Source organism: Manis javanica, chromosome 12 (genome assembly GCF_040802235.1).
Source record: "Manis javanica isolate MJ-LG chromosome 12, MJ_LKY, whole genome shotgun sequence".
Taxonomy (NCBI): Eukaryota; Metazoa; Chordata; class Mammalia; order Pholidota; family Manidae; genus Manis; species Manis javanica.
In genome coordinates, this window is record NC_133167.1 from 106,137,886 (window position 1) to 106,161,677 (window position 23,792).

At 40.2% G+C, this 23,792-nt stretch overlaps 1 protein-coding gene across 8 annotated transcripts in view; it reads right to left on the reverse strand.

Annotated features, from left to right (window-relative positions):
- The window catches only part of NEIL3 (nei like DNA glycosylase 3), a 750,694-nt gene that overhangs the window by 435,865 nt on the left and 291,037 nt on the right, over window positions 1-23,792 (reverse strand). For 7 of the 8 annotated variants that reach the window (XR_012124054.1, XR_012124056.1, XR_012124055.1 and 4 more), the window contains one exon: window positions 13,944-14,136. Coding sequence is in view for 1 of the 8 variants with exons in the window: in XM_073219198.1 (XP_073075299.1) it covers window positions 17,322-17,447 (126 nt within the window). In the remaining 7 variants the exon portion in view is untranslated. Of the gene's footprint in view, window positions 1-13,943; window positions 14,137-17,297; window positions 17,448-23,792 lie in introns of those variants that run through there. The other variant, XM_073219198.1, reaches the window with a different exon arrangement.

Here is a 23,792-nt window from a genome sequence, read left to right on the forward strand (position 1 = left end):
GGCTCCTGGGGAGCTCCACCCCGGGGCAGCCGCACTTGCGAGCCCCCAGATTCCACTTCCAGGAAATCTGCTTCCGTGGAAACTGTGACATGGGCAGGAATGTAGGGACAGGGAACAGAGAGGAAATGGCACTACGCGTATGATCTGCATTAATAATGAGAAACAAATACAAGTATTCTTTCGGAGTTGATGATAAAAAGGACATATGTATGTTTTTCCTGGGAACATTTACTAGAATTCTGCCTAGGCTCAAAAAGGTTGGCTAATCCAAAAGTTGTTGCAGACCAAAAAACCGGAAATTTGATGTAACTCAAATTTTATGTGAACTAATCTAATAAGTGTGGCATTAATCGTATTTGCCACAACAGCACAACATGAAAGCATCAAGGTCACTAACCAGACATTCTCCACTAGGCTGCTTTCCTCAAGTGTAAATATGACTGAGTGTCTAGAAGCTGCCTAACAGTAGTTTTATCATAAATTCTGAACAATGAATGACTTTAGACAATCCTAAGCATCCCACAATGGGGTCTAATAATACTGGGAAAAATTTTCATGATGAATACAAATCACCCCGTAATACATCACGCTGAGTAACACCACAGGAAGAAGAAAGAAAATGACACTTTAAATAGGCACATGCTTTTATGTATTTGATTGAATTTGTGTTTTCTACCCACTCCCTCCATCCAACAAAAATTCTGGAAAATCAGCTTTTAAGAAAATGTAAGATTTAGATAAAGAGGTTCAGTTCAGTGCACTGAGGAAATGTCACAGAGTACTGAAGGGAAAGAGGGAGGACTGGACTGTTTATTCTGTTAGTCAGCTGGACTGCGGGGGAAGCAGAAAAGCAAAGCGCAGTCGGCAAATTCTTCCAAACAAATGTGAAAAGCCCAGATGACAATACACTGAAGTAGGAAAAGGGCGCACGGCAGCAAGGGAAAGCCAGGACATAACGGCAACGTCAGATGCTTGGCAGACAAAAGGGGAAGCAGAGGCCAGCACAGCGTCGAAATCTTTCTGTGTAAACTGTGCTGTGCATTAGTCCATCGAGTATTGTAAATAACTGGCAAGGGAATATATTACAGAAACCTGACAAGAATAACATATTCTAAGCTAGACATGTGAACAGAGATAGGGAGAGATGCAAACTTAGAAACAGAGAAATTATTTGTAAAAAAAAAAAGCCTATACCCATCTGCTATTGGGGGAATCTTTCCTTTGGGTTTAAAAGTAATTTAGGAAAGGATAAATGGCTGTAGACTTGGACCCGGGCAGTGAACAGAAACCTTGGCTGGAAGTGTCTGTGAGTTAAGCCGTGATATAATAGGAATCAGTGTCTTCTTGGAGAAGTGAACCTTTTAAGAAATCTATCACTTGGTTAGTCAACTGGAGGAAACAACACTATGATGAAATACAGGTACTATGAAGCACTCAGTCTTCAGCGGGAAATCTGCTCTATGTGAAAACAACCAGGCGCAAACCCAGGGAAGTGCACGGATGAATCAAAAAGAAAGGTCCCGACATCTCTGCCTCGGCCTCGGTCCGTTCCGTCTTCTGCCTACCTCTCTGCCTTACTCCGCCTTCTTACTCCCACCTGTCACTGTCTCCTCTTCCCCAACTCCCCATACACGAAATCTCACAGACAGCATAGGTACCTGGTAACTAATAGGCTGGTATTGTCAAAAATATATCTTTTCAAAGATGGTAAGTTTTTCCAAATGAAAACTGAGAAAAAAACCCATATATTGTGGCAGGTGAGGGACAAACGAGAAATCTAGAAAGCCAGAAATAATTCAAGGTGTATTGTATTATCCCCATCTCTCAGGCTGAACATCTTGGAATCCGTCTTATTCTTTTCTCCCTCATTCCCTGCATCTCCCTTCATAACTGTAACTTCTAGAGCACTTCCCATAAACCAAAACAACTGTATTTCCTCTAATGCTCGAAACAAGGTAGATATTACAGCTCCCATCCTGGGAAAAAGAGCCCTAGGCCTCAAAGACCTTCGATGATTTGCCTCAGGCCACCCAGCTGGCAGGTGCTAAGGGTTGTAGCTTAATCCCTGTATCTTTCATCAAAGCCCACTTTCTCCCCCAGCACGGCCTCATCTCCCCTTAATGCATTAATGCAAGAGCATTGACACTTTCAGACTCACTTCCTTTTCAACCCATCCTTCACAGTACTTCCAAAATAATCTTCCCAAGCAAAGCTCTTGTACCAGAAATAATGGGTGAAGCCTGTTTGATCTGTTCTTTCAGAAGAATATCATGGCTGGGAAAAGGATCCAAAGGCGACCATTAAAGGAACCAAGAAAAAGGGTAGACAGTAGATTAAGTAATCCAGTTCTCAGAAAAGTCAGAGCCAAGATTCTGCTCCAAGACAGGTGCCGATAATGCAGGAAGAAAGGGCGTGAATGCAGATGAAGGCAGCAGGTCAGAAGAATGCCATGAAGCCAAGTAATGAGTGGGAGAAGTTTCTAAGGTCTAAAGAAAGAGCAGTTCAACTGGATGAATAATAAACTTCTGGAAAATTCTACTCTGTGAGATGCAAAGTATAAAAAAATAAATGACTTCAAGGTGGCTTGGGATGCATCGACAGATCACACCTGGTAAATGACCAGTGTGAAAAGCTCCTGGTATCTGGAATACGCTCTCATGCTTTGAGCTTGGTCTCATCAAGGACAGGCAGCCTTCCTTTTTCTGAAGGACACTGCGGCTGTGGTCAGATCACAAGCAGAATAATTCAGAATTTCACTCGACAGAGAAAGGCTGCATAGTTTCATTCCATGGATGACTCTGCCACTTACTAACTTGATCAATTCATGTGTTCTTTGTAAGCTTTAGGGTCGATATCTGCAAAATGGGGGAAAGAATAATTTTACCTCAGAGTATGGTTGTGAAAATGAAACATATATGTGTGATGTGTGTGTATACATATATAACACACACACACTCATAGATAGATAGATATAGATAGAGATAGAGATAGAGACAGAGATAGAGATAGAGATAGAGATAGAGATAGAGATAGAGATATATACAGATATATATATATTCGGCACTGTGCATAGAACATGGTGAGTACTGAATAATGGTTAGAAACCTGACCCTTCCCTAGAAATAAGGAAGGGGGTGAACAACAAAGAGGAAAGGGAGGGAGGAAGGGAAAAAAGAAGGAGGTGGGAGAGGAAAGAGATGGAGGAAAAAAAGGAATTTTAAAACAGAAATAAGCCAGGGTATTTCAAGTATGAAATCTGTAGTATAAGGGAAGTCAAACAAATTGAACATCAAAATGTTTCAGTTAACATGAAAGGGAGATGTGAAAAAGTAAACTAGTAGAAATGACTGAAACAGTCACTGACTAATGTGGCAAGTTAATGAAGGATTACATAACTACCTGCCAGGAAGAAAAGACAATACAAAATACAAAATTGCGTGCAGATTCAGCTTTTTCCCCAGGGTATTCCCAAAGTGGCACCTTCACAGAGAAAACAGTATAGTGAGCAGAGACGGACAGCGCTCGGCCGCTGCAGCCCAGCGGCCCAGGAGGGGAGTCGGAATCCCGGGCAGCAGTCAGGAGGCAGGTGGCGCGCCAGGACCGGGCTGCTTTGATATTCCTCCCCTATTCCTAACGGTAGGAGGTACTGATAATGTAACGTGAAACAACAATAATTAAAGAGAGTGAAATAATGATAATAAATAAAAGAAAAGCAGATATTATTAATTTTTTACTGAAACCTCAGACCTGACCTTTTACTGTTTGTCCAAAAGCATCCAGAGAGTTAATTTAGCAAATTTAATGGAAACTTCAACTGTTTCACGGCCAATAAGGCTGGGAAGTTGTTCCCCGTGGCAGCTGTGAAAGACAACTGTGGAAAACCACTAAAGCTGGACACATTTATTTCCAGCCACTCCGTTTGCCTGCCTGAAACTCCCCTTCTTGTCATCAATCTCTTGCTGGACTCTTAGAAAATCATTATCCTCTTCTTCTGACCTGGAGGAATTTTCTGCTTCTATTCAGACTCCGAGCAGCGGTCTGTCTTTGCTGTTCTGCCAGACAACTTGGTAACAGTGCAATGCCACAATCTATGTGAAGGGAGAAAAATGCTTTGTCCCCCAAATCTCACCTGAAGTTCTATACAGTAAAGAGCTCAAATGATATTTTGTCGTTTTGTCACTGGGGAGAGTTCCAGCAACGTGTAAGCGGGACCCACTGATTTCTGACATCAGCTCCCTTGTGTCATATGTCATCTGAGGCTCTGGTCCTTGAATTTTTTTAAGAGGGGAATGAAAGAGTGAGCTCAGATATGAGAGGGCCAGCATCAAAGATGATGGCTTATCTCTAATAGGGTTTACCATTTTTTATAGGGAAAGACGTCAGAATCAGAAAACTTTGTTTTTATAATACTTACTGATAACCTTTGTTGTACAGTCTAATTTTTATTAGGAAATTCTGTCTCTTATGTTTTCTGTCTCTGAGCTATTATGTAATTTATAGCAATAAACTTAACTCTTTGTCCACATGATGCCAGAGTACCCTATCCAGTGAAATCCGAAACTTAGCAAAATGCTATGTATAAGGAATTTAATAAGCTGCAATATAATTTTCTTTATTTATGCAAATGTGCATTAGCTAATATAAAAAATGTAGATTCTTTCCTAAGAACAAGTCTATGTAGTACTCAATGATCATTTTAAAAACCAAAGGAAAGAACAGAATAAGTTGTCAGCAAACCAAATGGCTACAAGATAAAGTATTGTGTTGGACTAAGAAGAAAACATTTAAAAACACATCCACTTTTAGACACGTCAAGTGCACTAGTATTTCTCTGAGCACAGCACAGAGCGACACTCACTCTTCTCTGTAATTCAGATACTTCTGCCGTGAGAGATCAGCCTTTTGAACATCATCCCCACTATGTGAGTTACTACAGGAGAAGGAGTTTAAATCAATACTTACACCATGTTTGTCACTTGACTTTTTTTTAAAGAAAAAAAATTGAGGTAAGCTTTTTATGGTGATATGTCTTTAAAAAAAGGCAATGAAATACAGTAAAAAAAAAAAATCACCAATTAATTGCCTAAGCCAGGTGATACTTCATTAATGCCTTCTTTTATCACTTCTTTATTTGAAGTTTGAAAAGTTTTCTTACAGAACTTAAGATGTTAGAAGAGAGATAGGCAGGTAAGTGTTCTCAGCATATCAAAGTCCTTGGGAAAAGTCCGAATAATGAAGCAGGAAAACACACTGATTTGAAAACAGGTTCGAATGCCATTAAGACCAGAGGAAAATTTCTCAACATTGCTGACAGTGGAAAACATCTGGAAGGCTTTTAAAAAATGCTGATGCCTGGGCCTCACTCTCAATAGTTCTGATTTAATTGGTCCAGCTTGGAGCCTGAGCACAGGTATTTTTTTAAAGCTGCCCACATTTTCTTAATATACAACCAGGGTTGGGAGTCCCCTCTCTTGGGAGGCCAGCACTTCAAGTGTGGTGCATGGACCCTGGGGGTTCCTGAGACATTCCCGCATGGTCCAGGAAGTCACAGTACTTACTGTGGTACGAAGGCATCATTTGCCTTTTTCACTGTATGGAAACTCACAGCGATGGAGTAAAAGCATAGACGGGTAACACACCTAGCTGATCAGCATGAATCAAGACAGTGGCACCAACCTATACTGATTGTCACCGTACTTTTCACCACCACACACTTGCACTTAAAAAAAAAGCCCATTTCTCTTAAGTATGTCTTCGACGAAGCAGAAAATACTACTACCTTCATTAACTGTCAACCCTTGACTATGTCTGATACTCTGTGTGACAAAATTGAATTATGTGTAAAGTGTGTCTGCTGCACACTGAAGCATGACGTCTTAAGGAAAAACACTTGCGTGGCTGTTTGAGTTGTGATCTAAAGCTAGCCAATGTTTTTGTAAAACACCTTTTTTGTCTGAAAGAGTAACTAAACAGGCAAACTATGGTTATACAGATTTGGGTATCTGGCAGACTTTTTTTTTTATGAATGAAGTAAGATGGATTCTGCAAAGGATAACAACTCACTACAAATTATCAATGATAACATTTGCGTTTTCATGTTAAAACTAAATTTTGGAATACTTACACCCACAACTGAGACTAAGCTTCTGACTACTTAAACACTTTTCTTATGAGATGAGTAGTTATGATATTATCTTTTGATACTGTGTAACAAATCATCAGCATTTATAAGAGCTATGTTCATCAGTTAATCAATATTTTCCCACTGACCAATGAATGATGTTACAATATTACACATGCATAAAAAAAAGATTCATTCAAGTACAAGGTGAACGGTTGGATTTCAGTGTAACAGAGGAAAAGAAGTTCATTGAGACAATATCAGTTTCTATGTTGCATATGGCCTTAAAGAAGATACACTTGTCAAGACTTGGCATTGTATCAAAGAAAATCCAAAATTGTCTGAAAAGGCAATTAAAGTACTCTTCTCTTTTCCAACCACACAGGTATGTGAGGCCAGTTTTCTTTGGGAACTTCAATTAAAAGAACATACTGCATGAGAAGACAGACCCGAACCAGAGATTTGACTCCAACCCACAGAAAGGAAGATGCAAATGTCTGGGCTGCTCTGGAGGAAGTTATTCTGATTTTAAAGCAAGGAGTCAAGGCTTTCTCTAAGGGTGTGAGGCACACACCCCAGGATATTTGAGTGGTTGGGAGAAGGGAAAGCCTTGCGGAGGAGCATTAGAAATTAAATCCTGCTTTGCTCTGATAAAGTTGTATCTTATCTAAAAATTCTTTGTGATAACTTAGCTAATAGTATTGTTTTGTCTGTTGTCCACTGGATGAGGATGTCTGAATACAGCCACTGAATTGTTTATCACCTTAGTCTTGAATGTGTTATACAATGAACATTCCCAGGCTTGACATCCGTAAGAGTAGGACAGAGAAACCTGCCATAAAGGATCTCCTAGGTGGCGTTTGAGGCCATAAAGGAGGATCTCTTTCCTACACTTGGGGTCTGAGAGCATTAAACCATGTTCAGAGTAGGACAAAGAACAAAGTGTTTGACCTAAAAGTTATAGAGAATAAGATAGTTTCAATCTTTGGGATGTGTTTTTCAGAAAGTTGACATTTTCCCTTTATTCTGTGCCACTTCAGTAGGTTTGCTAGAATGCATTCCCAAGAGCGGACTGGCAAGCTGCTCCTGCCTACCCATGCCTCCTGCAAAGTGCTGCTTGGAAATCAAATTGCCGTGTTACATCTGCATCATATGTGAGGCCTGGGGTATTGTCTCTGAAATAGGTTGGTCATGGTATGCTATTCACAGAAGACCAGTAAGCAACCAGCTTGATTTTGCCACTGAATTTTTGCTCTCGTGTAGAGAATGGCAAAGTCAGTTATCACAGACCACTCTTGAAAAAAGAAGAGCATGTTCAGACCGAGTAATCAACAAACAAACAAACACCTCTCTCCTTGAGTAAACACTTCTTTCTTCAGCTGTAGTATTCACATTCTCCAAGTACAGCTGAGGAGTCCGATAGTCTCAGACCTAAGGCAACATTTCCCTGACTACTAGCTTGTGACTGTCCTTCCGACCCCTGTGTGCTCACGGGGTTCATGAATAGTGGCTCTGTGTACAGTCGTATGTTATCGGATGCGCACAGGCTGCCTCTCGGGCCTCTAGCAAAAGGACATGCGTTCCATTTCCTGAGGAATGGACATAAAAAGTCAGTGTTCAAGAAATTTACTAAATGACATGGATTTCTTATTATCGGGTTCATACTGTGATCCCATCTGGGGGAAAATAATTTTAAATCAGCCTCAGATGCATCCTGGAAATCACCCTGTATGTGAAGATCACTGCACATTGCATAGCTGAGAGTCGTTGCTGAAGGCAGTATCGGGCCCGGAGAGGCACTAACACTAACTCCGTAATGCAGTGTGATGCTGGATTAATTAACCAGGGCTCTCGACTATCTGTATGAATAGCACTTACAGTGGAATAATGAAATTTTATGAAATGATCAAAGTAAAGGTTTCTTGTCCAACATATTGATTATAAGAGATCTTCTGATTGTCAGTTAAGACCTCTCTGCACAACTGAAAAATATAGTGAATTAACTGGCAATGAAGAATTTCTCTGGAGGAGGCAAACCGATAAGATTTAACATGGTCAGTGCAGGGAGGTTTGGCAATGGAAGCCTGTGGAAGTTCCCTTCTAATTGCTTCTGATTCTTTAGTGACCGAGGACACAAGGTGATGAGATGAAAGTCAGGCTGCAGAAGGAGGTGGTCAGAGAGTGTGAGACTGGAGGAGAGAAGAGGGAGTAAGAAACAACCCCAAAGAGGGTCAGGAAAGAACGGATCACGATGGCTGGAAGGAATGAAGAAACTCATTTGATATTAGAAATTATACATTTATTGTGAGGTCTGCAGTATGACTGCGATGCAATCACATTTAGATTCAGAGATAATGATACACAGAATAGAGAAGGATTTAACCAGGAATATGATCTAGTCAAGCAGACTGCTGGTCGTTAGCATTGACCGTGAACTTAGGTTGGATAAGGAGTGCAGTACGGAGGTAGGAGGCGAGACTGAAAAGGCAGTAGGTTCAGCTAATCTGAGGTCTGGCGTGGCCAGAAACACTGCTGTTTGGAAGTACTAAAGGGTTATCTGGACAGATGGGAAGGACGGGTACTTTTCCAACGTCCCTTTTCTCTTTGGCCTTTCTTAAGATATACTTTGATAAAGAATACATATGTATTGTGTAAATAAATCATTTTTCTTTGTTTTGATCATTTATCATGACTAGAAAGATCATTCTATGCCAAGTTTACTAACATGATTGGGCATATTTCAAAAATCTAGTTTGATATCTTTATACCTTTGATATCTAAATATTTTTCAATGTTTAAAATCTTTGATCCATCTGGAATTTCATTTGGTATGAAGGGTAAAAAAGGAATTCAGCATTTTTCAACCCAATAGATACTTCCTCTCTTCTTTTTTCCCAAAGTTATCCTAATATCCTAAATATTTTTGCAAAAGAATAAAATAACACATATATTGAGAAATTGGAAAAAGTGGCTAGACCTTCTATTATGGTGGTCAAAGACATCCACAGGTTACTTAGTTAATTTTAGTTGAGTACTTGTGACTAAACTATAAAATGCAACTGAAGAAAAAAATGTAAATTTGATTAAATAGATAAACAAATACCAAGTTCTTAGAAAGGAAATCTCCACATTGTAAATGTGTAAATTATTTCTAAATCATTCTAGAATGTCACTAATGATACAATCAAAATCCTAAAGGATTTTTGGAGAAAAAAATACTTAGTAAAATAATTGTATAATTTATCAGGAAGAACCAAAATGTAATAACTTCAAGAGATTTAAATTTTTCAATAATAAATATTTAATACATTCCCTATAACAACAAGATGTTTTTTAGAACTAAGAAATTAACCCAAAGATTTACTGGGAAAATTAAAATGAAACAACGTTAAAATACTAGCTTTTTTATATTAAAGCATGAATAAACATAGCAATCATTAAGAATAGAATAAAAACTCCAGACATATTCCAAAATATATGGAAATGTATTATGTGGTAATAGTGGCATTTCAATTAGGGAAAAGAAAAACAACCAAATAAATGATGGCCATCAAAGGTCAGCATACCCACCGAGCTACCTAAGGATAGGTTCCAAGTTGATAAAATATTGATGTAATAATAAAACCATATTAGTATGATCTCAAAGGTGAAGGCTTTTATAAATATGGCACAAAAACAAAGGCCATAAAATTAAAAAGCGTCATATTTTAATACACTAAACTAGAAAATTCCAGCATGTGCAAAAGCATATGCCATGACAAAAGACACATAAGTAACTGGAGAAACTTTTTCCAGCCTATAACAATACCACAGACTAATTAAGCTGATAGAAAGAGTACCTTTAAATCAAAAGAAAATGTGACAAAAAAAGTACAGAAAATGGATAGAAAAATTCGTCTAAGAGAAAATACATTGGTGTGGTGAGGCGGGCAGGAGAGGAAGCCGCCCTTCTCAGCTACAGCCATGTTGGTTTTATTCATCTAAAGACAGTGTCTTTTCTTTAAATATTTTACTTGAAATATTTCAAGTTTTCAGTTAACAGGATTGCCTCAAGCATTAGGCTGCTATAAGACATCACTTAAATTGCGAGGTTGTATTTTACAGATTTGGTTGCTTGAATATTTATTATAAAGCACCAAGTACAATGATTCCTATTTTTATAATTAGCTAGAAGATCTGGAAAAGCAATTCTAATTGATAAGTTATGAGTGACTGCAATGTATTCTCAAAACATTGTCAAAGTCCTTAGGTATCATCCCCTCTTGTGAACACATGTTAATTAGAAGATGTGGAAGTACACTTACTAGAAGCTGAGACACATACCCCTTAACGTGGAGGTAAACCACCAGTAATAAGATGCCACTTGGGTCATATTATGCATGCCCTTCTGTCCAAGGAACAACTATCTATTTTGGTGCATTTTTCTCTAGTCTTAACTCCTAAAATACTCCCTTCATGAGGGCAATTAAACCTCAGTTCGGATCTCCTCTGTAATTCCGATGACAATATTTAACAATTATACTGTTCTCAAACTATTCTCTCTGCCTCTTTTATTCTTTAGTTGAGTCTATTACCTTCCTGAACTTTTATGCCAATTCATTCTTCATCCTTTAAAGAATGCAGCCTACCTTCTAGTTATGCTAGACAGTAATTTGGTTTTGCTCATTTTTCCTGCAAATTTTCTCATTTTATATTGCTCCCAGGGCACAAAATAGTCACGTTATCCTTGACTTGAACTTACCATTTCCTCCCCTGCCTTTTCGTCTGTCATCTATTCCTGAACATCTCTAATATATGCCCTTCCCAGAGTCTTGGCTATGCTGAGATTCTTATTTATACCTTAATCATTTCCTATATCAAATACTACCTCGACCTCATTTATAGCCTTCTTAAATCTTTAATCTATGAGTTTCAAAAGACCTCAAATTCTGCTGCTACACTAAGTTACCGCTGCATTTGTCAAAGCTCTATATTCTTGACCTTTTCCTATAATCCTTGATGGCTTCTTCATCTATTTTTTTACACTCTTTGTTATCAGCTCACTTGCTTTATTCTTGGTATCTTTTAAACTTTCTAATACCCTTCTCTTGAAATATCCCTATAAAACACACACACATACACAAATACACTGTACTTAATTTCATTATGTTTCTGTGAGGTTCATTTTCACAATATCATTCAACATTTAGTGGTTAAACTCCTGAGTCCGTACCAGAAAATGTACTAGGAAGTGAATATAAAATGTACTGGCTATAGGGCATCTATCATTAATGTTTACCAAGCTGATTATTCAATATTATCATTATGAACATCAATTACTATTCTATGCTATAATAAAGGAAGAATTTTAAAACTGAATGAGATAGGAAGGCCCCTTATATTTTGAATTCTTGATCTCTGCTTTTTGTAGTTTCCTGCATTTCTCTGTGTTTTCTTGCTTTTATCAATGTGAACACCAATAAGTACCCTCTTTCCCCACCTGCCATTTCTACTTTTGTCTCTTGAGGTCTGGATCACCAGACAACCGATTTTATGAAAATAATGTACAAAGAGCAAATAGGCTAGAATCTGATCCTCATCTCTAATGCAGTAGGAGCTCAACCCCAAAAGAAGTTATAGACATTCAGTGCCCAAACCTGGAGACCTACGTTTTATCTACTCAGAAGCATATCTGGTCACCTCAGAGTGTTCTACCTACATGTGCCCACTGCATACACTGCTATTACATCCATCAGTGAGGCATGGAAAGGTACGCTAAAACTTTATTCAACCTCAGAAGTACATGTATATCGTGGCCACTCATTTAGATGAAAAGAACTACTTGACACCATTTGGGAATGATGACATTCTTCATCAGAAAAGTCATTCATAGAGTTTTTCATACTTCTGTTTTTCCCTTTGAAGTAAAGTTGTTTAGGTTATGTGTCCAAGAGATTACATTTTTCTATAGGTCAAGCATAAATGAAGACATAAAACAAAAATGTGTTTTGCATACATTTAACTATAAACTTGCACCTCTCCTCTCTTGAAAGCAATTAGCAAATGTTTCCCCATTTTCCAGATTTTATGACAATGAATAAGATTAATAGCTCACAGACATATACACGCACGTTGCTATGTACTCAGTCATGAAATTATTAATGAGTCTCTGTATAAAATGTTTCTACATCAGTGTTCCAGGCAAGGCCGGATCGGTCCCTGGCACATTCACATTCACACAGCAGCCCCGGCTCCGCCCCATGGCAGGCAGAGCGCAGGCAGGTAGCTCTGTGAATGGCCTGCCCCACAGCGGGCACAGAAGGTGCCTTGGGCCACTGACTCCAAGCCCTTAGGTCCCTTCCTGGCACCTGGAGACCAGCTGATCAGACAGCAGGCAAGCATACCCAGGTTTCTCGTGTGGCCTGTGCCCAGACCCTGCACATGGCAGCCTTGGGCAACCCAGCAGGCCCTGGAGCACGGGGGCCGGCTCTGTGTGGGGGGTGTCGGAGCGGCCTGGGCCGCTGGCCTCTCCCCTCAGAGCTGGGCCTGGAGACGGCACACGGTGGAACCGACTGTGCAAACGGAAGGCTTGCCTAAGATGCCGGAAGGCGAGGACTGCCACACTTGGAAATGACTCAACAGTGTACAGGGAAGGGGTGGCCAGGGCAGTCATTATTCACAAACTAGGAGAATTTCAGTCACTGATATTTACCATGAGATCCTTCATACTGTACTGAATCTTTCAGAGAAAAAGGTTTTATAGATAATGCCTCTCTAGACTATAATACTTCTAGGGGAGCCCTAGGGAAGCCTCTGATATCTGATTTCTGTGACTATCTAGAGAAATCCTTCCACTGTCCGTCCAAATGAGAAGTCTCCGTAAAGTCAAATATACAAACGAATTCTGCCTACTCCACTGTTCTGTTGACACCCAAAAAGAAGAAACGCAGGGCACCATGGGGCCTCAGACGGGTGTCCCCAAGCATCTGCGTCCCTGAACGTGCCCCTGTAGCCGGGTGGCTGGAGGGAGGGGCCGGAGTTGTCACCAGGCCCACTTCACCTTGGAGAAAGTGAGCCTGAATGTGAGCAGCTGGATATAAACCAATTTGCAGGGCTTTTAAAAAATGTATACCATTGATGACAGATAGAAACTGCACTAGTGGGGGGAGGGGATTTAATAATATGGGAAACTGTTGAACTGCTGTGTTGTATACTTGAAACCACTATAAGATTGTGTGTCAACAATACTTCAGAAAAAATGTGTAACATGGAGTGGACACTTTTGTTATTTTTTAACAACCTGTGCTACTGCCTGCTTGGCATCTCTAATACTTGGAAGATGTTGACACAACTTACATTGCAGGCCCCCAGGGAAAAATGCAGGGAAAGCTCTCTTACTCCTTGACATGAGTTAAGGCTCTGCTACCGCTCCTCTGAGACGGGGACCAGGAAAAGAAAGAGGACGTGGCATTGTCCCCTCTTAGCATATGTAAGATTTTACACCAGGAGCAGCTGTCCCTGCGAGGACAGGAAAGTCACCCCGGGGGTTTGAGATAAAGTTGCCCTCCAAGAATAAAATCAGGAAGGCTCAAAACATAATGGATGAGATTAGTTACCTGTAGAAATGACATACCCTAAGGAATAGCAGAGAAGATTAGGTGGAGAAATTTAGAAATGCCCTGAGGAATTCGACAACAGCAGAAGCCTGATAGTACCCACATATTTCCAGCAACAATCTAATCAAAGTAAATGGATGAAGCTGTAACACAATCAAGCAGGAACTTAATCAGTTATAGAGAACAGATTAAGTGCTCTAATCACAATCAATTGTACTGCAACTTACCTTAAGAGAGAATGTGCTGAGGGTTGGTGTGGCATCTGACCCACAGACGCGGGCGCACAGGTGGCCGCATTCTGTGTGAGTTCTGCTCCGTCCAGCGTGGGCAGCCCAGCTGCCAATCACTCCACTCTGCGGATGGGGCAGGAGTGAGGTTTCCATAGTCTGGATTCCAAACTCTTATCCACAGCAGGATGGCCTGCAGGCAGAGGGTGCACTGATCAGCAAAACAGCCGGTCTTACCAGCTCTGAGGCCAAAGGGTTACGTTTACAGAATTATGACAGCCAAAATGAAAAAAGCAATGGGATACCAGCTCGACAACCATGCATAGAATGCTCGCTAGGGTCCTCATGCCAATGACCATTCATTTTAAAAAAGGAGACAGATATTATTCAGCTAGTTATACAATAAATGATCTTGTTACGGTTGTAATTATTTCTAGAAGAAATATACAACATTCACTGGAACAAAAAAATCAGAGAGGGCCCTGAACTGATCTGAGGTTTAGAGAAAGCTTTTATGAGACTTCCTTTCATTGATTTATGCATATCTTATAAAGGGGAAAGAGACGGGGAAAGACAAGGGTAAGCACAAGTTGAGAGAGTGAAATTAGATCAACACCGTGAGTAAAGTGAGGGGCAATAAGTAGCTCAAAACTGATTTGTGACAGAACAGTTTACCCACATTGAGACTATTCAGAAAGACTTTTGCTTATGCTCCCTGATGAGTGGCACCAGGAGAGCTTACAGGTAATCTACATTCCAAAGGTGATGTACTATGTAGGAGTGAAGTATTTACAATATTTTTAGAATAGCAACTTTGAAGATTTTACACCACTGGAATTGACCATGGATCAAAATTATCAATGTTCACTCCAAAACAAAATGAGAGCTTGGGAAACGTGTAATGGCCGCAGCCCCACTGCGAAGCACGGGACAATCAGCTCCTGCAGATAAGACCAATTCGGGGATGCAAGACCATAAGGCCTAAAGGTGCAATGATTGCAAAGCGATACTGAAACAGAGCGTTCTCCTGTCATTTCCTATCTGAGGCAGAGAAGGGTTATTGAAAAGTTTCAGATCAACCATGCACATGCTCTAAGTGGGTCTCAAGGGCACCTAGGCAGAAGCTGCATTACCCAAGGACGAGTTAGCAGTGGAGTGCCAGGGCATAAAACATGGAGTGCTAAGACCCTGTATTGTGTAAGATACAACGGAAGTGCCGGCCTATGTTAGCTCCCCCATCACAGATCACAACAGAAAAGGAGCAGGAGCAGATGAAGCAGCAAACAGGCAGATAGAAAACCTGTACCTCCTTGCAAAATACAGGTAAAATATTTTGGAAGGAAGCACCAGTGACTGTAAGGAAAACCAATTTACTGACTGTGGCCTGGACCATAAGGCATTAAGCATTGATTCTATAAGCAGGTATTGCTTAAGCTTTTACTGAGAAATTATTTGTTTGGGATGTTATGCTAAGTGTTACGGGGTGGGGTGATACTGAATCCGGCCTTTTAGGAGTTTGCAGTTTAGCATATGTAAGATTTGGTGACAAAGCAATTCAGCAGAAAGAAAATCTGCACACACACTCACAAAACTGAGACAGGGAGGAATGAAGGAGGGAGCGGGAACTCAAAGTGTCCAAGGGAAGGGTAATTTCTTCCCCCAGGTCTAGAGTCCGTGATCCTGAGAGCCCCTTACTTGCCATCCCTGGGGGCCGTTCAGCTGGCATTCATGACAGGACGTTTACACTCTGAGATGCATACTGTTTGTTTTGTTTTCATCTCAAAATATCTTTTAATCATGGAGCCTTCACGGGAGTTAAGATGTATAAGGGTCAGAGTATCTCATTTTAAATAATTGTGTGGTGAACCAAGTACGGACCCCAAAGAGGGCAGGCAGGCAGAAACTACTCGGGTTTAAGTGATGGACAGGAGACACAGTCAGGAGCAAGGGCAGCTGGCTTTCAAAAGACACAGGAAGTGAAAACACTTGCAGGTGATCTGCACAGAGACTGGAACAATTAAACTATTTAATTATGCAAATAATGAATGTTAAAGCCTGTTCAGAACCACAGTATTTTAGACCTGGAAAGACATTCCAATACAACCTTCTTGTTTTATGGCTGAAGATTGGTCCAAGGGAAGTTCAGGATCTTGGCAGAGTTACACATTATTTAATGGTGATCATTATTATTATTATTATTTAGTGGCAGGGTCAGGATCAGAAACCAGGACTCCTGATTCCCAGTCCATTCATTGCCTTATCTCAGATTCCTATTCTACTTCAAATTAATTTACCTAATTATACGACACCCATTCTAAAAAAGTATTACATGTTTTTTCTTCTAATACAGTAAATCAAAACGTTTTGTAAAGCCCAAGCAAGCATTCCGCTCTGGAACAGTGGCTCACAGACCCAGCTGGCAGGAGGGCCAGGTAAAGCAAATACTGCGGGGCCTTGGTCCTGGGTGACCACCAGGCTCTGAGGGGATGCTGAAGTAGCTGGTCCACATGTTCATTAGTATTTTTTCCTAGCAGTGCTCTAGGAAATGGACAGTAGTTACAGAAACACACTCTTGGAAACTTGGGTGAGAGTAATCAATAATGCACAATGAATGAACAACATGAAAATAATTCCCGCTATCAAAGTTGGTTGATTTTAGCTTAGTTACCTTTCATAGGTATAACACAATAGCCTCTTCCCATGGCAAACCGCTTTTTACCAACTGTTCTCTGCCTGAAGGCTCCTTCTGATCTCTGCCTGTTTGACGCAGGCAAACTCCTCACCTCCAGGGGTACCTCCTGCAAGCAGCCTTGAGGCGTCTCTCAGGTTGCTATAGGGATTCCTGTTCCTGTCTCCTCTCTGCACCCTGTGTCTCTCAGACCTTAAACTCCTTGAAGCATTGTTCTTCATCTATACTCTCAGACTACCACAGCAACAGGTGCATGTGTTAATTAATGCTATAAAAATGAAGGTAACTGAGAGAAAACAAATATACATACAACAGAACTAATTCTCTGTGATTACAACTCATGATTCTTAATTACATGTTTATTATCCTTTATCCATCTATCTATCACCATCTATCATCTATCAATCATCTACCAAACTTTTTACCCTTGGTAGGCCCTTAAATAAAAACTAACTTCTGTCCAAAATAAATGTGTCAAATGTAATTGCACAAAATATAAAATCTTCAATGTACGTATTCAGAAGGTAACACCTAAAAGTTCAGCACCATCAGTGAAGATACATTCATTTATTGCTGAACCATGTCCTTGGGAGGATTAGTCCTTGGCATTTCACAATTTGGAGGAACCTTTGATAGAACCTGAGACCCCTTCCAACCACACCTACCTTAGAGTAGGTCGGTCAGTTCATTTATTTGATGACATCCCTGGCAGGACTTAACACCTCACAGTGTACCCATTTCAGTGTAAAGAACTCCAATTTTGGGGATTTTATCCTTTCTATTAAACCGATGTCTCTTATTCTGCTTTTCTGTACCTGTATGGAATAAACATATATTTTTTCTTTTTCCTAATAGTCTGTCAGATTTCTAAAGATAGTTACCATGTTCCACCCAATCTTATCTTTAGTAAAAAAGCTATAGAAAAAAGGAAACTGTATTTTTAATTTAACAAATACCTTTCAAGTACATTTAGTTATTCAAATGCAATATTTATTGAATATCATCATTCATATATCTGAATACAATCTCATCCAGATGGGATATATGGGAATGTGCAAATCAAATTTGAACTAAAAATACAAATAAGTATGAATGATACACACTCATTAAAAACATTTTACTAACTGATTTCTAAATTATTCTGTTTCACAAGAACTTTTTGGGCATTGCTAGTTATCTGTGTTTCCATATTTTTCCCATAGTACAACTATATTCACATGAACATCAGTATTACCAGAAGAAAATTTAAAATGACAATATGCCATCAAACATTAGAACCAGTCCCCAGTTTCATTTCACAGTGACTCTCTGACCTAGTTCAAGACATAGCTGATAAACCTTTCTCATACTGTAAGCCTCCACGTCTGATAAAAAATGGAATACTTGAGTTTATGCAGCTGTTCACAAGCTAATTATCTGCAATCATTTCTGATTACTTAATAGGCCATGGTAGGATGTGTGTTTGCTGCTATGTTGAGTTTAGACATTAGGCTTTAATGTGCTGATACGGTTAATTGTTGTGCTCACTGCTGCCTACTAACAGTCCATTCCTGAAAATGAGACCATATCTCAATGGAATTTGCTTGTTTATTTTAAATAAGTGATAACAACAAACTCGGCTCCTAGATACAGTACTTATCACTGTAATAATGTACTTTGTAATCCTGTATCATTTCAGATGCATTTAAATTACACAAGTTTGGAGAAAAATGAGAGTTATTAATGAGCCAATAACCAACCCAAATACTTAGATTTCACATTTTTCCTGCTCTGTTCAGTTCTGTAAATTGATTTCTGCCATTGATAACAAAATAAATTCTTTTTAAATGCAGCCAAACGAGTGATATGTAGTAACATAATAATGAGAAAAATAAATGCATATTAAAAGCAGACAATATTTATTAACACGTAAAACTAAAACGCCAATGCTAGCGATTGCCATGACACAGAGATGTTCATAAGGAAGGTAGATATGGAATTGTGGTGATAAGACTGTGTGGGTAAAACTGTAATATTTCCAGAATATCTCGCCTGGCTTTAGTACATCTGCATATCATTAGGCGGTCCTCAGGGGTGGGGAAAGGTTCATCTCCATACCCACGGGTAGTTGCCTGGGCAACCGAGGGTGGGCTGGTTTGCTTCTGCCGGAGCAGGAAAGAGAGACGGCCCCAGACTGCGGTTTGTAAGCAGTAAGTGGGTTTTAAACTTTATTTCTCCCTTTGACTGATTTTGGTTTTAGAGGTATTTTGTCCCGGGATTTCCTTTCCCTGGAGTTACAGACTGCTAATCTGCTTTGCAGTTTTACATGTTATGACAGCATTTAGTCCATAAAGCTAGTGTGTAGTTTTTAAAATTCGGAAGATTCTTCTGTCACCTATCCATCCATTTGTGCCTGATTGCAGAACGGATGCGGACTGTCCACGCAGCTTTGCTGCTCCTCTGCGTCTCCCCCTTTCTATTCGCAGGTCTGCTTTAATATCCTCACGTTTTCATTTCTTCATCCCTTTTAAACTTCCTGCCTTTTTTCTCTCTCAATACTCTCATTAGAGAAGCCAACAGGATTCAAACAATAAGCAGAAAAGTATTTCAACCCCAAAACCCCGGGCTTTCATTCTGCGACTTCCAAGATGAGGGCCCCTCCATGCTCTGCACGCCCAAGGCCTTTCTTTGTCTTTTTCAGCATTGGATTTACCCATTTTAAAGCAGATTTCAGTGAATGGGACCTGTGGACAGCTTGGGCCCATCACTCTGGGTGAAAATGTGATCCTATGACCCCTTTGCCAGATGGATGCAATGTTTCCATGCACTTAACGCCATAATCTCTTCTGCCATGAAGGAAATAGGGAGGTGGGATCCCAGCGACGCGATTGACAGCGGTGGTCTCCCCTGAGGGTCTCAGCCCTGGGAAAGTTCACTATGGACTTGGTGAGGTCGAAAAATGACAATGGAACATTGTGGGTTAAATGTGGTTTATACCGAAGACAAGTAATGACTCTAGAGCATCTTACTACACGGATGGACAGTGACTGCAACGGAGCGTGGGGGCTACTTCATAATATAGGTGGATGTTGTAACCACAATGTTGCTCATGTGAGACCTTCATAAGATTGTGTATCAATGATGCATTAATAAAAAACGGAGGGAAGGGGGCTCATACCAAGCTTTATTGCTTTATTTTCATGGTGGCAGGTCAAGTGCTGGAATCACATCCGCCTCTGCGCGCAGCAACCCCTCTCAGCCTCTGCCTCGGCTTCAGCCTCGGCTCCACTCACTGCCTCTGCTCCCAGCCTCAGCTCTCCTGCCCCCTAGCTTCTGCTCTCTAAGCTCTGCTCCTCACACCAGGGGAGCTCTTTAGAGCAATACTGGCAGTAAGGCTTATTGCCAAGCATGGACCTGTGCAGTAGGCTGAGTGTTTGATCATTGCAGGGACACCATGAGCAAGACCAGGATCAGATCAGAACCCTGGCCAAGGAACTTCCATTTCCCCTACAGTGGTTGATACTCGCTGTTGGGTATATGGCTGCTATCTAGAATGTAATGTATGCCTGAACTACTCTGGACCTTTCAACCTCTCAATTCTTCATGAATTAAGACTGAATAGTTCATGTTTTCTGTTCCTAAATTTTTAATGTCACTGTAAACATAAAACTCACCCCAGTATCTTCTTCCCCATATCTTGTTTTAAAAGTTCCAGGCTCTGTATTCCTCAAACGCCACATGCACTTCCCCATGCTTTCCTCACACTGTTCCCTTCTACCATGAGTCCTCTGTCTGGTGAAACCCAAGTCCTTCTGCAAGGCCACTACCATTACTATTTCCTCACTGAAACCTCCTAAGATAATAGTTGTGATTGTAGTGGGAGGAGCAGTATGAATAACAAAGATAATAAAATGAACTCTAGTTTTTTAACTGCCAGGGACTGTACTAAGCCTTTTAAATGGATACAGCACTGACTCCTCAAAACAACACTACGAGAGCACCACTATTAGCAACATCTAACCAATGAGGTAACTGCCACTTAACACACAACAGCCAAAGCTTAACAGAATACTGAGTTCAAGGTCACATGGTCAAGGTAAGGGATGGGGCAGGTCTCTGAACTAGCAGTAAGAACTCAAACTCATTAAAGAAACTGAGCAATTAAGCATCATACGTACTGCTTCCGGCAACCATTGCAGAAGAGACTCCTTTCTCCATTTGTTCAAAAGGCCCTCTGTGTGCACGATTAATCTGGCGCAGGTCCCAGTATGTGTTGGCTTGCTTATCTACCCATGGGCTCCTTAAGGGGAAAGACTGACATTTATTTTTACATCCTCAGAAGACAGAAGTAGCCCATCTTAGCGACTCCATCTGTAACAGTGAGGTGGGACTGGTACTCCTTTCACAGGTTTCTTCTCTTCCTGTGTTTTCCTTCACATACCCTGGGATCCAGCCAAACAGGACTACTTGCTATCCCCCACACTCCCTGGACCGCTGCTTTTAGGTCCATTTGCTTATGCTGTGCCTACTGTCTGAAATGCCCTTGTGCATATGCACATCTCCATCAAGGTGAAATTCTAAACTGCTCTTTCCCGAAGCTCAGGAATCAGATGTAAGCTCTTTCCCCAGACCCTTCCACGCTTGCTCACAGGGCTATTATCCCTTATCATTCACTACCTCATTTGTGTATTAGCGAGGCTTTCTTTAAAAATGCCTATCACTGAATTTTTCACATAGTAGGTGCTCATAAGAGATTAACTGAATTCAAAGCTAACACATTATTTAAACCAGTTGGTTTGGTTTCCTATAAAATGCAGAGGTTTAAGCTCATGAGCTTTGTGGGAAGTACATTTTTTCATCTCCATAATCTATTAAATACAGTGTAGCAGTGAGGCAGCATTATTTTTATATCTTCTTTCCTTTTCAATTGAATGCATATCTTTTGATCTAATTAGTTTTGGCCTGTCCATTTGGAAGCAAATTTCTGTGCAATGGCAAAAAAAGACACTTTCATTTAAATTACTAGGAAGATTGAACAGCTCTTAGCCACTGAGGAATTTCTTTTATAATAAGTCAGCAACATTCTTCTCAAAGGCATTTAAGTGGATTCAAGTTTGAATCGTGGTTAACAAGGTTAAAAACGTTCAATAGATTGACATAGTAAACCTTCAAGTATTAAATTCAATAAATGTTTACCAAGTTTCTACTGTGTGCAATGCACAATACTTGGTAAAATTCTGTGAAAACACACTTCACATAAAATGTAGAAAACTCACAATCATATAGCATCTTTGACCTCTCTGCCCTCATGCCAATGCTGTTTGTAATATCTGCATATATTATAAATCTCACAAGACAATGTTATAATTTTTTGCTTTAAACAGGCCCATGTACTGTAAAGAAACTAAGAGACAAAAGCAATTATTTTGCATTCATTTAGGTATTTGTCATTTCAGGTTTTCTGTATTGCTTCCTGAAGATTTGAATTCCCATCTGGCATCATTTCCCTTCAGTATTTACTTCAGTGAGCAGAGATGCAGTAGCTAACCCAAAAGCATCTGCTAATGCCAACATCTTGGTCATCTTGAAGTCAGTCTGGTTTGCCAGTCTTTTCTCTGAAACTGGTTCACGTTATTATGGTTCCTCTTACATTGCCTGATTCGGATTAAATCCTGAATGCTGTGGTCCTCTGATTTGGTATACCCCTCCACACAGCGTTGATGTTTTGGGCTCAGTAGGCGATTAATTTGAAGGCTGGATTCAAACTGCAAATTCTTTCGGGTGCCACATCAAATTTTGGTTCGGCTCTTTTATCTGTGGCTGCACTGGGTTGAGTCTGCCCCACCCACATGTGTGTGGTTCAGGCATCAGAGATGGGCAGAGCTTAAACGCAGAACTTGGAGCTCCCTGTCTCCAAATGTCTCCCCTCTCTCCACAGGCTGTGGTTGCCCAGACCGTCCGCTGGCTCTTCAGTCCAGAAGGACTGTGTGTTTCATGCCCAAGTTTTGCCAGCCTGCTGGATACTGACTTTGTTCTACCCGTGGATAAAAAAACTGCAAAAAATGGAAAATTACTGGCCTCTCCTTCTAAATTTTACATCCCTCCAAAATATGCCTGCTTTTGTTCACCTTCCAATATTGCTTTGGATTTTGTGCAGAATCTAGTTACTCCAGTTGTCCAGAATCTAAAATTGAGCTCAGTTTGAGCTTACTCCACAATGGCATGAAAACTTGAGATTCTCAAGAGAAATTTTATTAACTCTCAACAATTAAGTCTGGAAGAATGCCATTTTTTAACCATTCATCCTTTCTAAGAAAGATCCTCTTTTGTCCATCTATCTGGTTCTTTGACGCTTCTCAGTTAAATTTTCTTCATGTAAATTGTGCACCTTTCTTACCTAATGTGTCATATTGAAACTGATTGTGTCTCATTGGCCTGCATTTCCTTATAATTAATTTGTTTATTTTTGGAGCCTGGAACTCACAGAAGCACGTCTTGCATGGGGCTTGGTCCCTTCTTGTCATACACTTAGTGTGCAGTTCCTGAAGGCGCACCACGTACGTCACATCCGGTCCACTGGGATCACCAGTGGCCAGGCCCAGTTCCTGGTCTGACACGTGCAGTCACCGCCCTGTTGAGCTCTCTGGGTTAAGATCACTGGGATTACCTTGGCTGTGATTCTGCCTCCTCTGTAGAGTTCAAATAAGACGCAGAGTTCAGGTAAGACAATGAAATACGCTCTGTCACTGCTGGTGACTTCACATGCTATCAACGTCTAAAGCTCTGCAAGGACAATTTAGTGACAGAAAGGGAAAGGGGCTCAAGCCATCTTCCATGCTGTCCTTTCCAAATTTATTTATTTTTTTAAATAGCTTGAGCCAGCTATAGATGGAATTGTCTATAAACATGCAGAAATACCTTAAGATTAAGGTTTTGCTTTTAAGAAATAATTATACAGTTACCTGGAATAATTTTGAAAGATTAAAAGAGATAAATAAAAACAAATAAAAAATAATAGCACATTATTAAGCTTTTGGAATTGACTTATTTTTAAAATAGATATAAAATCAAGATTAGAAAAATGTAAATCAATTTCTCTTGATATACAGACTTCTTCTGCTCCTAAATGTTACTTTTATATCCTGAATCCCCATAGCTTTCCATGAAAATGCATTTGAAGT